Source organism: Bos grunniens, chromosome 18, assembly GCF_055505025.1.
Source record: "Bos grunniens cultivar Pamir isolate PY7600 chromosome 18, Bosgru_T2T1.0, whole genome shotgun sequence".
Classification (NCBI taxonomy): Eukaryota; Metazoa; Chordata; class Mammalia; order Artiodactyla; family Bovidae; genus Bos; species Bos grunniens.
Window position 1 is genome coordinate 22,150,188 of NC_141182.1, and position 16,471 is coordinate 22,166,658.

Consider the following 16,471-nt stretch of genomic DNA (forward strand, 5'->3'; position numbering starts at 1 on the left):
AGCTGTTGGCCCATCTCTAAGATTAAAAACAAACTAAAATAAATTAGATTTTATGTTGAAAAAAGTAATCCAGCTCTCAAACCTATGTGCCAAGTTTCTCTCATATAATTTGAAACAGTCAAGCAATAAACTCTGGAAGAGGAATTTCTAATGGAAGCCTTGAAAACACTTGACTCCAGCTCTGCTACTGGGTGCCATAATAAATCCAGAAACTTAAAACCTCAAATATACTGGAGAAGGAAAAACTTTCAGTGGTGCTATGTAATGTATAGTCTAATATGAAAGCTTAAGAAGCCAAAACTTTGCTCCAGTGAAAGTTTCTAATACTTCACTTCCTAGGCACACAGTTCCTCCCCGCCTTCACACACGTTAACCTTTCTTTCTTGGCTACAGTACGGATTATGAATGCTAAAAAAAAAGCTTCCTGATTATTTGACGCAAAGATGTTATAATACCATTTTTAGCACCATTTAGAAGGGAAGGTTTTAGAATACAAAAGGTAGGCTATGAAATTCTGGAAAGTTATTAGGTAAGATATTTATGAGATAGAATGAAGAGGTTCTTTTTGAGTAATAGTGTTAGGCTGACTTAATTTGGAGGATAAGCTTGAAAACAATCTTAGAATTCAAAAAAACTCCACAGGTTTTTTTGTTTTTTTTTTTTAAAATAGTGGCAGACAGTCTAAGCATACAGGTCATTCCTAGCTCTTTTTAGGGAAACACGTGTGTGCTAAGTCACTTCAGTTGTGTCGAACTCTGTGTGATCCATTGACTATAGTCCACCAGGCTTCTCTGTCCACGGGATTCTCCAGGAAAGAATACTGGAGTGGGTTGCCATGCCCTTCTCCAGGGGATCTTCCTGACCCAGGGACTGAACTCGTGTCTGTCTCCTGTCAATAGAGAACAGAAACGGTATGCACCTAACAGAAGCAGAAGATATTAAGAAGAGGTGTAAGAATACACAGAAGAACTATACTAGCAAGGTCTTCATGACCCAGATAACAACAATGGTGTGATCTCTAACCTAGAGCCAGACATCCTGGAGTCCAAAGTTAAGGATGCATCATTATGAACAAAGACAGTGGAGGTGATGGAATTCCAGCTAAGCTATTTCAAATTCTAAAAGATCATGCTGTGAAAGTGCTGCACTCAATATGCCAGCAGATTTGGAAAACTCAGCAGTGGCCACAGGACTGGAAAAGGTCAGTTTTCATTCCAATCCTAAAGAATAGTAATGCCAAAGAATGTTTAAACTACTGTACAATTGTACTCATCTCACATGCTAGCAAAGTAATGCTCAAAATTCTCCAAGCTAGGCTTCAACAGTACATGAACTAAGAATCTCCAGATCTTCAAACTGGATTTAGAAAAGGCAGAGGAACCAGAGACCAAATTGCCAACATCCTCTGAAAAAGCAAGGGAATTAAAAAAAAAAAAATCTACTTCTGCTTCATTGACTATGCTAAAGCCTTTGACTGTGTGGATCAAAACAAACTATGGAAAGTTCTTCAAGAAATGGGAATACTAGACCATCTAACCTGCCTCCTGAGAAATCTGTATGAAGGTTAACAAGCAACAATTAATACCAGTCATGGAACAACAGACTGGTTCCAAATTGGGAAAGGAGTACATCAAGACTGTATATTGTCACCCTGCTTATTTAACTTATATGCAGAGTACATCATGAGAAACACTGGGCTGGATGAAGCACAAGCTGGAATCAAGATTACCGGGAGAAACATCAATAACCTCAGATATGCAGATGATACCACCCTTATGGCAGAAAGCGAAGAGGAACTGAAGAGCCTCTTGATGAACGTGAAAGAGGAGAGCTAAAAGGCTGGCTTAAAGCTCAACATTCAAAAAACTAAGATCATGGCATCTGATCCCATCACTTCATGGCAAATAGGAGGGGAAACAATGGAAACAGTGACAGACTTTATTTTCTTGGGCTCCAAAATCACAGCCAAGAAATTCAAAAACGTTTACTCCTTGGAAGAAAAGCTATGACAAACCTAGACAGCATATTAAAAAACAGAGACAGTACTTCTCTGGCAAAAGTCTGTCTAGTCAAAGCTATGGTTTTTCCAGTAGTCAGGTATAGATGTGAGAGTAGGACCATAATGAAAGCTGAGCACCGAAGAACTGATACTTTGAAACTGCGGTGCTGGAGAAGACTCTTGAGAGTCCCTTGGACTGCAAGGAGATCAACCCAGTCAATCCTAAAAGAAATCAGTCCTGAATATTCATTAGAAGGACTGGTGCTGAAGCTGAAGCTCCAATACTTTGGCCACCTGATGCGAAGAACTGACTCATTGGAAAAGACCCTGCTGGAAAAGACTGAAGGCAGGAGAAGGGGACGACAGAGGATGAGATGGTTGGATGGCATCACCGACTCGATGGATGTGAGTTTGAGTAAGCTCTGGCAGTTGGTGATGGACAGGAACACCTGGTGTGCTGTAGTCTTACGGGGTTGCAAAGAGTTGGACGTGACTGAGCGACTGAACTGAACGGTCTCCTGTATTGGCAGGAGACAAAGGTAACAATAGAGTATCACTCCTGAGTAGAATTACAGGAGGTTACTAGAAAATTAAATGGAATAAGCTTCACTAAAATAGCTGAGCAAAGTCTATTTGAAAGGTCATGACTTTGTTCAAAACTGCAACTTAGTTCATAGATGAAAAATAATGCTCCCTCATTTTAGATGCATAAAGGAAAAAGTTTGTATGTGTATGCTTATTTGCCTGTGGATTGCATCTTTCTTGTGGTATTGGGTCAAAACATAAATAAGAACTCAATATTTTTTTATTCTCAAACACCTACAGGGAATGGAAGGGGACAGTTATATAGGCCTTTCTACATGGACATAATCATACTCTTCTGAAAATAGAGGGAGCACTCCCAAAGATTGGTTCGGGACAGGAAGGACCCAAATCCTGGCTCATCTTCTTAAGGGGCCATTTTGAAGTTCAAGTTTGTGGATTCTGACCAGTAATGAGAATTTGAGAATTATATTCAATATATCAGAAAGCCCAATGAGAAATGTAGACTTACTGGCAATTGAGTTTTACAAGTGAACTAAAGGCCTTATATTGTTTTTACTTTTTGATAGAATTATAGCAAATCAGTGCAAAATTATAGGCTATGTCACAATTATCTTGAAATGATTAGCATGATACACGTTTTGGATGAAAAAAAAAAAACAAACCCCAACAAATTGATTAAATTACTGTATACTGCTTAGTTAAGAGGCAAAAATCTTTCAGAATCACAAGGTGCCTGGGGATAAAAGCAACTGTTGTTTTAAAGGACAGAGAACCACTCACTCATTTCAGCCTTTTCATTTCACAGCTGGGGTAGCTACCTGAGGGTTGGAGAAGTAAAGCATTCTGCCAGTTTCTACATGAGGGAGCCAGGTCTAAGAGATAAATTCTTCCCACTCTTGTGCTTCCTTCCTCTGAGATGTTCCTAAGTTTTAGCTTTCCTTCCACTATGAAGTACACTCTAATACATTAGTTACTGTTAATTTTGATAATTTCTGTGGTTTAAATATAAAGTGCCTGGGAAACATGCCAAGCAGCTATCACAAACTAATCTTAGATAACAGTCATAATAAAAAACATGGGGATAAAAGACATAGTATTTGAGCTTGATAACTTTTCACTAGGCAAATTCTAAGGTACTCAAAACACCAGTAGGAACTTGTTGGATATATTTTTTAAAGAAGACAGATCACCTCTCTGTATCAGTGATGTCTACATGGTTGTCCCTAGCCCCAGTTTCCCTTCCATCTGCGAGCCAGATGTGCCCTCTAAATTAGGGGGCTGGGCAATCGGACAAATCCAAATGGAGGGGCACTCTGCAAACAACCATCATTAGTGGTCTGGAAGACTAGGGAACCTCTTGAGAATGAGGGAATCCTAAAAAGTCGTGATGATTAATTACAATACATGGTCCTTGGTTGGATACGAGGTTAAAACAAGAAAAACAAAAGAAAAATAGCAATTAAAAACAAAATAAAAAATAAAAATAGCTATCAAGGATATTAATGGGATAATGGGGTGTTCACTGGAAGGACTGATGCTGAAGCTGAAACTCCAGTACTTTGGCCACCTCACGCAAAGAGTTGACTCATTGGAAAAGACGCAGATGCTGGGAGGGATTGGGGGCGGGAGGAGAAGGGGACGACAGAGGATGAGATGGCTGGATGGCATCACCGGCTAGATGGACATGAGTTTGAGTGAACTCCAGGAGTTGGTGATGGACAGGGAGGCCTGGCGTGTTGTGATTCATGGGGTTGCGAAGAGTCGGACACGACTGAGCGACTGAACTGAACTGACTGTATCATTCATTGTGAAATGTCCTGAATGTGTGATAGGTGTCCTGTGGTTATGTAGGAAGATGTCCTTGTTCATAGAAGGTGCTCAGCAGTGTAGAGACGGTGGCATGGTATATGCACCTAACTCTCAGAGAGAGAGAGAGAAGACACAGGGAAGGAGGGGAGTGGGCCTGTGCCTGAGGGGGCAGAATGCAGGACAGGCTGTGCCATTCACAAACATGCCAAGAGGTGAAAGGCATGTGTGTTCAAGGCACTAATTCTTGCAACTTTGCTGCAGGTTTGCCATTTTTCAAAATGAAATGCTGGGGAAGACCTCTGAGTGCCAGGAAGTAATCTGCATCTGTGCACAGCTGGAAAGATGGAGCCCCAAAAGCCAAGCTGCACGGCTGCAGAAGGTCTCTGTGTTTTTAAGATCCGAGAGTGTGCCGTCAACCAAAGGGAAGAGGACAAGTCAGAGTGTTTGAAATATTTATGGGTTAAATTTCTTCCAGTGGGACATTATGGCACTTACACGATTTTTAATTAAGAAGGTAAACACCCTAACATTTACTTAAAAAAAAAACAAAAAAACCCAAAAAAAACACTTAGTACAAACTACTTACACATTTGGTAAGAGTATAAATATTTGGGGAGTTGAAAAAGTCAGTAAAAGGTAAAATCATCCTGATTTTAATGTTCATGTACATGTGTTCACTGGTTACTGCTTTGCATTTAATTTAAGAAGGCCTTTTTAATAAGCAGAAAATGTGCATTTTTATATTGTTTAAATTTTAATATGGATTTTTGTTCAAAACAACACAGACATTCAGGCTACTTGTAAATGATACAAGATTTTTTGCTAATGAGGCATTATGTAGAACATATGCAAAAATCACAACTCAGTCTTCCAAAATAGACCACAATAACAGGAAAAAACATGATTTTAATAAAAAAGAGCAGTACTGGGCTTTTACTTCAAAGCAATTAAGGGCTTTGGATAACCAAAAGTTTATGTCAAGCTGATGCCAAACCAAACTGGTCTATTAAACACATACTACGAAGAGTTTCTGCAATATTCTATGAAAAGGCTCTTTGCCATAAATATCAGGCACCACACTCTGAAGATTACAACTACTTTAGGTTCATGTTTGAGAACAAGGAGTCCAACATTCAGATCAGACTTCTAGAATTTCAAATCTGAAATAATGTACCCGTGAAAGAGAAGTTTAAATATGTTTTCCATTTTGTGATTTTTCTCTACAGTAAATTATACCAAGTCTTATATTCTCCCCAACATTTTTCAACAGTTTTCCATTAGTCTCAAAAAAAATTGCTGTTACACATAAAATTCTGAGCTATGTGTAAACATATAAGAAAAAAAAAAAGACTTGAAGACCCTTATTTGAAGTCATTTCTTCAGTTTTCAACAACTGTATCTCAAGAAGCAATATGTTATTCACCTTCTTAGAAGAAGGTACCCTTCCTTCTAAACAAATAACCAGTAATTTTCAATTTATAAAATCTGTGAGACAGGGTGTAAGTTGCTTGCTTTCTTTAGTCTCTGCAACAAAAGTTTCTCTAACTGTAATACTCACTTTGTCTATCCCTTCACATTAAGTGACAAAAAATCGAGGTGAATAATACAATCCCCTAAAGAATGCCTTAGTTTACTTTGTAAGGAAAACTTTTCTCTGTGTATATGCTGATGTCTCCTGCTGACAACACGTATACTGGAAAATAGGCAGACCTGTCTATTACTCTAGTTGTGCTGTTATCTAGTCCTAAGATCGAAGAGCTCTTGGATTTCCCTTTCAATTAACACTAAACACTAGTTCTCAGATGATCATATCCCTTTGGAAGGAGGAACGGCCAACATAGGGTCCATCTTATCCTTTGGGAATTTAAGAAATATAAAATAAATTGGGATTTCCCGGTGGCTTAGAGGTAAAGAACCCGCCTGCAATGCAGGAGACATGGGTTTGATCCCTGGTTTGGGAAGATCCCCTGGAGAAGAAAATGGCTATCCACTCCGGTATTCTTGCCTGGAGAACTCCATGGATAGAGGAGCCTGGTGGGCTATAGTCCATGGGGTTGCAAACATGACTTAGCAACTGAGCAGGCATACAACTGAGAAAGTAGCTTGATAACCTTGTATTCAGCTGTTGAGGAATGGCTCCAAGCTTGGGCTTGGACTAATGCACAGTTTTTATATTCAGATAATATTTAAATATGGCTGTTGGCAATTAAGATCACCATATTCAGTGTCGGGGTCTTCAGCACTGTTCTTCACAAGGTACAATTTCTTGGTTTTCCAAGAAGGCTAAGTTTATTCTTAGGGGAACATGGGTAACTCCCAGGTATTTAAAAGCCTGGTTCAAGGCCAGCATTCAAATTACATTCCCTAATACAAATACAATTCTCAAAAATATTCATTTTTCTTTTGCTCTGCACTTAGAAGGGTACAGAAATGTCAACATATAGAATTTCATTACATAATTTAATTTTACACATAACTTTTTAGGAATAGAAATTAGTAGGGATAATATTAATCTTTTAAATCTCTGAAATAAAAAGTCTGCTTTATTTTTTTTTACAAACAAATCTATTATGTATCTTAGCTTTTTCAAATATTACCATGTGAGGTTAGTTTGTGAAAAGAGAATTAAACTCTGATTCTGAAATGAAAAAGTGGAAAATCATGCTTGGTTTTTTGAGAACCAAGTCACATATCACTTGGTAAGGGGAAAACCAAACAGAGAATCTAGGACTGGTTTTAAAAAAAAATCAAGAGAGAAATAAAAGGAACAAGATCTAATAATCATATGCAATGTGTAGACCTCATTTGGATTCTAATTCAAACAAACAGCAAGAAGTCATCTTCAGAGAGGTTGGAATATAAAATAAGTTATTAGATGGTGTCAAGGAATTGCTGTTAATTTTGTTAGGTGTGATAATGGCATGGTGATTACATTTAAAATTCCTTATCACACAGAGCAAATATACTAAAGTATATATAGGTGTGATGACATGATATTTGATAGGGGCTAATTAATTAAAGAACATGAAGGTGAAGGAAAGATGAAACAAGACATGTTGATAACTGTTAAAGTTCAATGATGAGTATATGAGATTTCAATATATTACTCTTTCTGCCTTTGGATATCCTTGTTCCAAACAAAAAAGAAAAGGGCCAAAAGGAAGAAAATAATTCAATAAAGAATACATTAAAAAGGTAAAGTCTTACTGGAAGAACAGCATGGAAGCACAAAAATGAGAGAAGAGGTATTAGAAACCAACAGATGACAAAAGAGGATGGGAAAGAAAACACTACATATTATCCAACATCAAAAATGAAGAGGCAGGACTTCCCTGGTGGCTCGTGGTTAAGAATCCACCTGCAAGTGCAGGGGACACGGGCTTGATCCCTGGTCTGGGAAGATTCCACAGGCAGCTAAGTCCGTTTGCTGAACCACTGAAGCCTACACACCCTGGAGCCTGTGCTCCACAACAAGAGAAGCTACTACGGTGAGCAGCCCACACGCCGCAGCAACAAACACCCAGTGCGGCCATAAATAATAAGCCTTGTTACAAAAAAATGTAGGGGCAGCAAGGAGACTACTGAAGGGCCCCAATGTCCCCATAATGATCAGCATAAGTCAGTGCAAGCTCTCAATGTAAGGAGAGGTAACATCTTTATGGGATGGAGAAAACGGGTACTGTACTACAGAATTTACTACCTTTTATGGGTGGGAAAGAAACTTGAACAAGGTTGGGCTTATTCACAAGGTATGCCAACAGCTGAGTCCTTGTCACACCTGTTTTTCTTGGTAGGTACAATCAAATGGTATCAGTGCTTCCTACGGTTTTGGTAAATGAGCAAAGGCGACAAGGTGAGGCAGAGTAGGCCAGGGAAAAACGCCATTAGCCTTGAGCTGTTGATACCAGTAGGTCTGCAGCAGGCTTATATGAAGAATGCAAAATAAAAACATGATTTTTTAAATAGACTAGACTTATCCTTCTATGGCACATGATAAAGTATTTTAAACTAATTTTGACCTTATCAAAGTGCTATTTCTGTTTTAACATACCTTTGATCTGTAGCCTGATGTTCTCGAAGCTGAAGAAGAGATAACTCAATTTCATTTTCTTTTCTCCTCAACTGAGTTTTCAGGATCTCTGCCAAGCACTCTAACTCTTCTATCTGGCCTCTCTGTGACTCAATAACATTTTCTCTGAAATAAAGAATCTTTACAAGAATTTGTAGTTTGAGGCAAAATCTGCAGGATTTAAGATCAGTACAAAGAAAGTGCTTCATAGTAAAGGGCAAGCAAAAGTTAACAATTTTAGCTTAACTGCCTCTGAACAGTGAAATAGTAGCAGATTAAATCTAATGATCTGGGAATACATAAGGAAGAACTCAAGGGCTTCCCTGGTGGCTCAGCAGTAAAGAATCTGTCTGCCAATGCAAGAGATGAGGGTTCGATCCCCGGGTCAGAAAGATCCCCTGGAGTAGAAAATGGCAACCCACTCCAGTATTCTTGCCTGGGAAATCCCATGGGCAGAGGAAGCTGATAGGCTACAGTCCAGCGAGTCACAAAGTTTGACAGGACTTAGCAACTAAATAACAACAACAAAATGAAAGAATTCAAGGTACTGCTTTATATTAGATAATGTCTTAGGCAATGGGCTAGACTGCAGTTCAATTCAACATAGTATTTACTGGTTACTTGCTATACACTCTGAGATCTGGTCATCTTCAGATAATTTATGCACCTTTGTTCTTTTATATGCACACTTGCCAATACCACCCAAATTAACACTTTATAGAGAGAAGGCAAGAAATTTGCAAAACATAACTTAGTGGTCTTTGGTTTATATTTTCTCTCTACCAGGTCTGGCAGCATCCCAGTGTACTGAGCCTCAGCACTGGTGTGAACCCCGGCTTTTCTGCTTACAGGTAACAAGATTAGGCTAGTCTTTTAGTTTTGTTCCCTCACAGGCAATCATTACTGTAATTGGTATTTAAAATATTCAGAAGAAAAAAATTAAGCCCATATTATTCTTAAGCAGCTACCTAAAATATGATATTCTTTGTCTCATGTTTTCTCTCCTCATTTAGAATTGTGACTTTTTGATGATCCAGGTGAAGACCTGTACTGTAGATAAGGTAGATTCTTATCTTTATTTGTGACTTACAGACACTGAGATTACCATGAGGCTTTCATTAACGGAAAAGTAAGCTAAATGTGGCAGAAGTAACTTTTTTGAAACCATAGTATGATGAAGAATGAAGTACCGTAGAATCACAGGGAAACAAAATCTGACATCCATATGTATTTGATAGCTCCAAACTTTTAAGCCACTCCCTCCAATTCCTTTTTTAAACCACAGAAAGGCTAATTAATTCATGATCTAAAAAAAAAAAAAAAAAAATGAAAGAAAACTACCTGTAATTCTTCTGAGAATGAAAATGTTGCCTGTAAAGCTTATACTATTCTAAATGACTGGGCTTTATGCCATTCCTTTGAGGGGGAAATTATAATAAAGAGAACTATTCTCTCTCTAAACGCTTCCAATGATGCAGTTGGTTAAGATATTCATTTTCCTCACTGTACGGCAAGCATGCTATGTAATACCTGTTCTTGACTCACAGATCTAGCTAGAGGAAATTTTTTGTACATAAACCAATTTTGTTTAAAATAAAGGAGAGGGAGGGATCAAAAGAGACATGATCAATATAAAGGGGTCTAAAGGGATCACAAAAAGCATACATACAAATTTCTTATTTCTCCTCTGGCTTCTTTGAGTAAACTGTTGCTATATTTTGTAGGCATGGTTTGCACAGTTTCTGCTACATCTGTATCTTGGAATTTAATACCTAAAAATAAATTAATAGGATCATACAAGCGAAGTTAGAAAAGAAGGACCCTTGATTTGCTATCATAAGGAAATCTGTAATATAAGCAAGTCTCTTCCATACTGAGAGATGCGGGCTGTACAGTACAGAGAATGAGACATACATTGCCAAAAGAACGGTTAGATCTCAGCCATCAGCTGGCATGAAATAAAGCACAGCACCAAGTACTGCTCATTTAACAAATTCTACTATGTAAACCAAATTACCCAGAAATATTTATTCAACTTAGATTTAGAACTTCGGAAGTAAATTTTGAAAGAACCAAAGTTTTAAATTTAGGTCTTTACAATATAAACTGAGGTATGAAGGAAAAAGTTTTCAAAATCATGATTTTTTTTTTTTTAGTATTTTTGATAAAGGTTTCTTGATTTTTAAATTACTCATTCACACCATTTGACTTTACATTCTGAACCTTATCCTTATTTGTGTGACTCATAGATACTGTGAACATAAGTAAAAATGTTTCCTCTATTTTGATTTATTTTACCTTAATAAGAAAATCCGTATTTCAACAAAGATAAGTTGAGATCATTAATAAGATTCCAAATAAAACATTTTGTTGCTGAACTTAAATACAATTTTGCTTATAAAAATAATTATATGTAATTTTTATAAACCTAATCCCATTGTTAAAAATGAGACATTCTTTTAATTATAAAAGTTACTTCACACTTATACAATAATTAAATGATTAGCTTTTGGTACATAAAGTGAATACAAAGAAAATTTAGTCTATATGAGTAACATCTTCAAGTCTCTTCTGTTCTGTGGCTCTTCTATAAGGAGAAACTTCTATCAAACAATTTAGACAGAAATTCATAGCACTAATATCTTGTCATACTAACCTAATATTTGGGCATTGTCTTTATTTAGCATACACAGACCATAGGGATCATCTTTCCCAAGTCACAGGTGACAAAACTAAGGTTCAGACAGGATAAATGACTATTTAAAGGTAAAATAAATCATGGTATACCTACCATCTCCTGAACTTTCTTCTAATCTGGTGTTATCACTCCATTTTACAGATGGGGAAAATGAGGCTCTGGGAAGTCAAGTGCTCTCAAGATATAAAAATTTAATTAGCAGCCAAATGTATTTTTGATTTATAATTCATTATGATTACTTTGATTATATTCAAAGCCTATTGCCAATCTCACATAGCTCGGAGTAGCCAAGCCCTTTCATCCTGCAGCTGCCTCCTGCCTGCATGGAGGCCTTACTGACTTCAAAGGAACCCTGTCTAGGGAACAGATAGTGTTAACATTTTGGCTTGCAGAAAAAAAATAGAACAAATTTTTCTCTTTTTCTGTTCAGATGGTGTTTTTTATTCCCTCGATGAACTGAAACGAAAGTTTTACATGATTTTTTATTTCCCTAAAAATGTTTGGTCTTTATGTGAAGCATATTCCAAACGAAGATGAATTAGAACTAAAATTCTATTTCCTTCCATGGTGGTTGTAATGAAAAAAAATTTTAAATAGTTATTGATTTTTTGCTTCATTAAAAATAAAGTCTGTGGGTGGAGAGAGCAAGTTTTCTTAGAAATACGTAGGTTCTGTGTATAGTACTGAGTCTTCTATATGCAAATAAATTGCTTTGTAAGCTGGGTAGGTTTTAGGTGATCCATTTTCAACATAAGGAAAGTGATTGACCAGTGATGATTTCTTGGAGCGGGAAGAGACTTTTATGGTCACTTGTTTACATCCTTTTATTCTACATGTAAAGAAAACTCAAGTTCAGAATCACTAGAAAACTTGTCCAAGGTCACCGAGAACCCAACTTTTTAAACCCCGAGTTATGTGCACATTTCATGGTCAAGCTGTCTCCCATGATGAGAAAGATTTAAACAATTCTGTACAATTTATGGAAGGCCTTTGGACAAAGAACTTAAGTGTGATCATTCAGAACAACAGTGTGACCATATAAGCAAGCTAGTGGTTTCTCCATTTGCTTGAGTCAATGCAATTTTCATCACTGCCTATAAAAACCAACTAAAACTAAACTAAACCTGTATTTTATGTAATTTCATATATGCTTCTTTTACCTGTTAGGATGAATACTTATGTTCAATGTTTTACTAGACAAATTTGAGCATGATCTAGTGATTCTTATATAAAATGACCTTCATGTTAATGTGATTTTATCAAAGTGTCAAAAAAACGTTTTTTCTTTTGAAAGATGCTTAAAAACATAAATAATGTAGAAATAAAACTCTGTGTGTGTGTGTATGTATGTATGTGAGTGTAAAACAACCTATTAATTTAAATTTAGGGTTTAATGTAAGCTTTAGTTTACCTTTCCTGGGGCATTCCTGTAAGCCTGCATTTTCATTCACTCTTCTACGCCCGGTGTTAACACGAGATTGCACATAACTGTACGGAGTATGCCTGTGACCCTGGATCTGAAGTTGCTGCTTGGTTGAAATCAGTCTGCTTTTGAGGACTTCATTTTGTCTTTCAAGCTCATGAACTTTCTCTTGTAGCCGCTCAATCATTTCTTCCATTTCCACATCTCTTCCCAACCGCTTGGGGCCGCCACCAACCTGTTCATATCTTTTCTTGTCATTAACTAGCCGTATTAACTTGGTGGCCATTCTAGGGAAATAATAAAAAGATGAAAAGGAATGTGAGAAGTCAGCATAAAATGCATTCTGTTGAAAGGAACATAATCACTGTGAAGACTTCAGTGCAGAACCTGAATAATAAATTTCAGGTTTTGATATAACTATTACTGCCTGTGAAGAATCCTTTGATGATAATTGAAACCACTGGGCAACAATCTGCTTTATAGCACTGACAAATAACAGTTTCCTAAGGCTTATCATTTAAGGTTAGTAAAGAGAGGACACATATTTACTCCATATGTTCCTCAAATGCAATTTTTAACGCATGACCTTATGTAGGAATGCTGTATGCACTTAAATGTAGCTACAGATTGTGGATGTGGTGGGTTATATCTGCAAGCCACAGTAAGTTAAAACTTTTCAAAAGTTTATTAAGACTATGCAGCATTTAGGTGATATATTGTTTTCAGTTTCTCTGGGATTAAGATATATTACAAATATAAAACTGTTAGAATGCATAGATACATATTAAAAGCCCAATGAAAAATTAAAAAGAAACCCAAATGCACCATTAAATGTTGCTCAGTGCTCCAGCAACATGCCTGTTTAATGGGAGAAAATAATTAGACACAAAAAAAGTATTATTTCAATGTTGCTTTTAAATTTAGACATACACTGTGCTTTTGACATCTCAGGAGTTTATACCTTGGATTCTTTTAAGTTTTGATAAAAACTGGTTAGACAGAACAAAAGACAGAAAGGGCACATGGGGGTGATGTAATATACACGTACAGAAAACATGCTTGACAGTGAATGGAAAAATCTTGGCAGTACAAGAAAGAAAAGGTGGCTTTGATGAGAGACACGAGTTCAAGACTTTACAAAATTGGTCGCACATCTTCAATAGCTGATTCTAGTTTATAGTGAATCTATTTTTATAAAGACCCAGACAGGAGATTGAAAATAAAAACACACTTCATTTTTCTTTAAACGGAGTTTTGCTTTATTTTAGCCTGGTTATGGACAGAAGCTTTTACTTAAGAGAACAAAAGTGAAATAAAAAAAAACCCTTAATAGCTTTGGGATGTCATAGTACAACCTTTTGTTGCCCTGAGCGGAGTGCTCTGTAAAAGCGGTAGTAATACATGTCTATCTACACTTCTGGCTACTCGGCCTACAGCATGTGGCATGGCGGGGAGAGCTATGCATAACATAATCAGTTAAGATTGTTTTCTCTTTCCCTTGAGGCACATCCATTAAACATGCTTTATAAGGGATATAGGATAATAAAAACCAAGATCCAAGAGTACCACAAACACCCTAGTAAAATAATCAATGGATTAGTTCCTTTTCCACCTAATCCTGAGAAGGATATATCATTGGGAAGTTTGGGCAGGTATTGCAACCCAACAGAGCCATGCATGCTACCCAGCCCTCTTGGACCCGCAGCCCCACCAAATGCAGCTGCCACAGAGAGATGGTGGCCACTAAAATGAGATGCCAATCTAAATACCTGAATCTTCTGTTACACAGAGACTTTCACACAGAGATAGAGATTATGTTCAAAAGAAAGACATAGCTTTAATGTGGAAAAGCAGTCAATATCTAGAGAAAAGTAAACAACTCGTTTTTAAGGGAAGAGGAGTACACCCATAGAGAGGCTTACAATTCCTCCAAAGATATTGAAGGAAGCTTTGCCAAGAAAGATGATTGCCTCTCTTTGTCCGGTGATAGCAACAATATTCATTTGATTATTTTCTATTAATGAAATAAGTGACCAGGTAAAGTCTGAGTACTTCTTTAGAAAGGTAGTTTATCAAATCTACATTTATTCTAAAGTAAGTGAATCTAATTATATCTTATGGATAAAGTTCTATCCGTGTATCTACGTAGTGTCAGTGGTGTGAAATCGAGAAGGAAATTAGAGCTTTGGGTTATAGTGGTCAATGGATCACTATTCTCAGGGCTGAGTAAAATAAAATCCCTGGGGGTTAAATGGCTTGAACATGCCACAGGAGAGTGGCAGAGAGATAAAAGAACAGATGCATACAACTTGACTCCTAGCACAGTGCTTTTTCCATTAAACTATGTAGCTCATTATTAAGTTGTTTTCTACTTTCTAGCTAGGACAAATTACTAATGAGGTCAAGGTTGTGAATTTAATTCTTTTACTGACCAATTAGGTTTACAAAGAAAAAAACTGTTAAGCAGTCACAGACTAAATGCCTCATTTAGACAGGGTGATGGCTGTTACTGATCAGGAAAACAGTCAGGCAAGTGAGTCATATGTCTTGCAAAAAGACATCATCATGACTCAAAAACCAACTCAAAGTAAAAGCTCTGCACAAAGCAGGTCAGTGGGTCATTAAAACAAAGTCCACAGAGTAGAAACTGACTAGAAGTCATTCCTTTAGAGGCTAAGTTCCAAGCAGAAAAAAATAATCTCTATCTTCCTTCTTCGATCACTGTCCCACCTTTGCATTGTATCTAGAACATGAATACAGATCTGTCCATGCTCACACATGAGAATGAACTTTAAGTCACACATTCAGAAAACAGTCGAGTGTTCCTGAACAAGAAAGAATGAAAGATATCTATCCTTAAGAAATAATTCCTGCAGAAATTGTGCACACAAAAGTGAGTTTCTTCAGAAACAGTAGACTCTTTGAAATAAATATAGATTCTAGATTAATCCAAGCGAGGTAAAATATGTTCCAGATAGTGATGTTTTTACTTAGTAAACCCCAAATCTTAAAGTTAGAACATGCATTCTAACAAGTTAGAATAGCTAATTACTTTTTTAAACTTTCATTTCAAATCAGGACCTCTAGAAACAGATATTTTGGCCATTTGCTTATTAAACTGTAAATATTAAAACAAAAGTTACTTAGAGATATGATACACTCATGGCACTCATAGCTATTAGCTCTTTTTTTCAAATGGCAATTTCAGACATCATAAAAACTCCTAATCTTTTTGTTTTATTATACTAGTTTGTAAGATTTTCCATTTTTAAAATTGTATTTATTTACAACCTGCCTTGCTCCAAAAAAAGATTCAAGGTGGGGTTTTCAATTAAGTTTATAGAAAAGCATATCCTCCAAACTTTACAGAGTCAGGAAAAAAAAAAAAAGCTAAAAGCTTTTTATCATAACCTTTTAATTTTATCCTCTTGCTTGCGGGCATGCTGTTTAAGTAAAATGTTCTCATCATGCAAACGCAAAAATCTGTCTTCCAGTTCCTCACGACTGATACGTGACACTGCCTGGCGAGACTTCATTGTCCGTGTTGTTGAAGTTTCTGCAAAAATGCCAAGGTAATTAATAGTAGGATTACTTAAAAGAGCCTCTAAAAACAATAACTGTTGATAGTAACATAATCTCTGATGCTTTAGAAAATGTTATAGCATTGTTCATGTCACTGATTGGACCTAAGAACAAAAATCTTTGCTATTAATACTTTATATGCAATATTAAGGATATGAGTAACAATAGTTTCCATTCAAAAATGTATTCCAATAACTGTCTTTAAGAACATAAGATGGAACTCTGATTCAATAAAGACTTTTCAATTTGTATGCTGAATGTTGAAAAAAACTAAACTAAAAGGGTATCTGGAAGTATTTTTTTTTTTGCAAAGGTAAGAGTTATAACAAAAACAATATGATTATG

General features: G+C 36.6%; 1 protein-coding gene across 5 annotated transcripts in view; it reads right to left on the reverse strand.

Annotated features, from left to right (window-relative positions):
- RPGRIP1L (RPGRIP1 like) overlaps window positions 1-16,471 on the reverse strand; it is a 96,102-nt gene that overhangs the window by 74,752 nt on the left and 4,879 nt on the right. For all 5 annotated transcript variants that reach the window (XM_086350685.1, XM_086350684.1, XM_086350683.1 and 2 more), the window contains exons 3-6: window positions 15,956-16,100; window positions 12,533-12,831; window positions 10,093-10,195; window positions 8,406-8,549 (exon numbers count right to left, since the gene is read on the reverse strand). In XM_086350685.1, coding sequence (XP_086206811.1) covers window positions 8,406-8,549; window positions 10,093-10,195; window positions 12,533-12,831; window positions 15,956-16,100 — 691 coding nt within the window. The remainder of the gene's footprint in view (window positions 1-8,405; window positions 8,550-10,092; window positions 10,196-12,532; window positions 12,832-15,955; window positions 16,101-16,471) is intronic.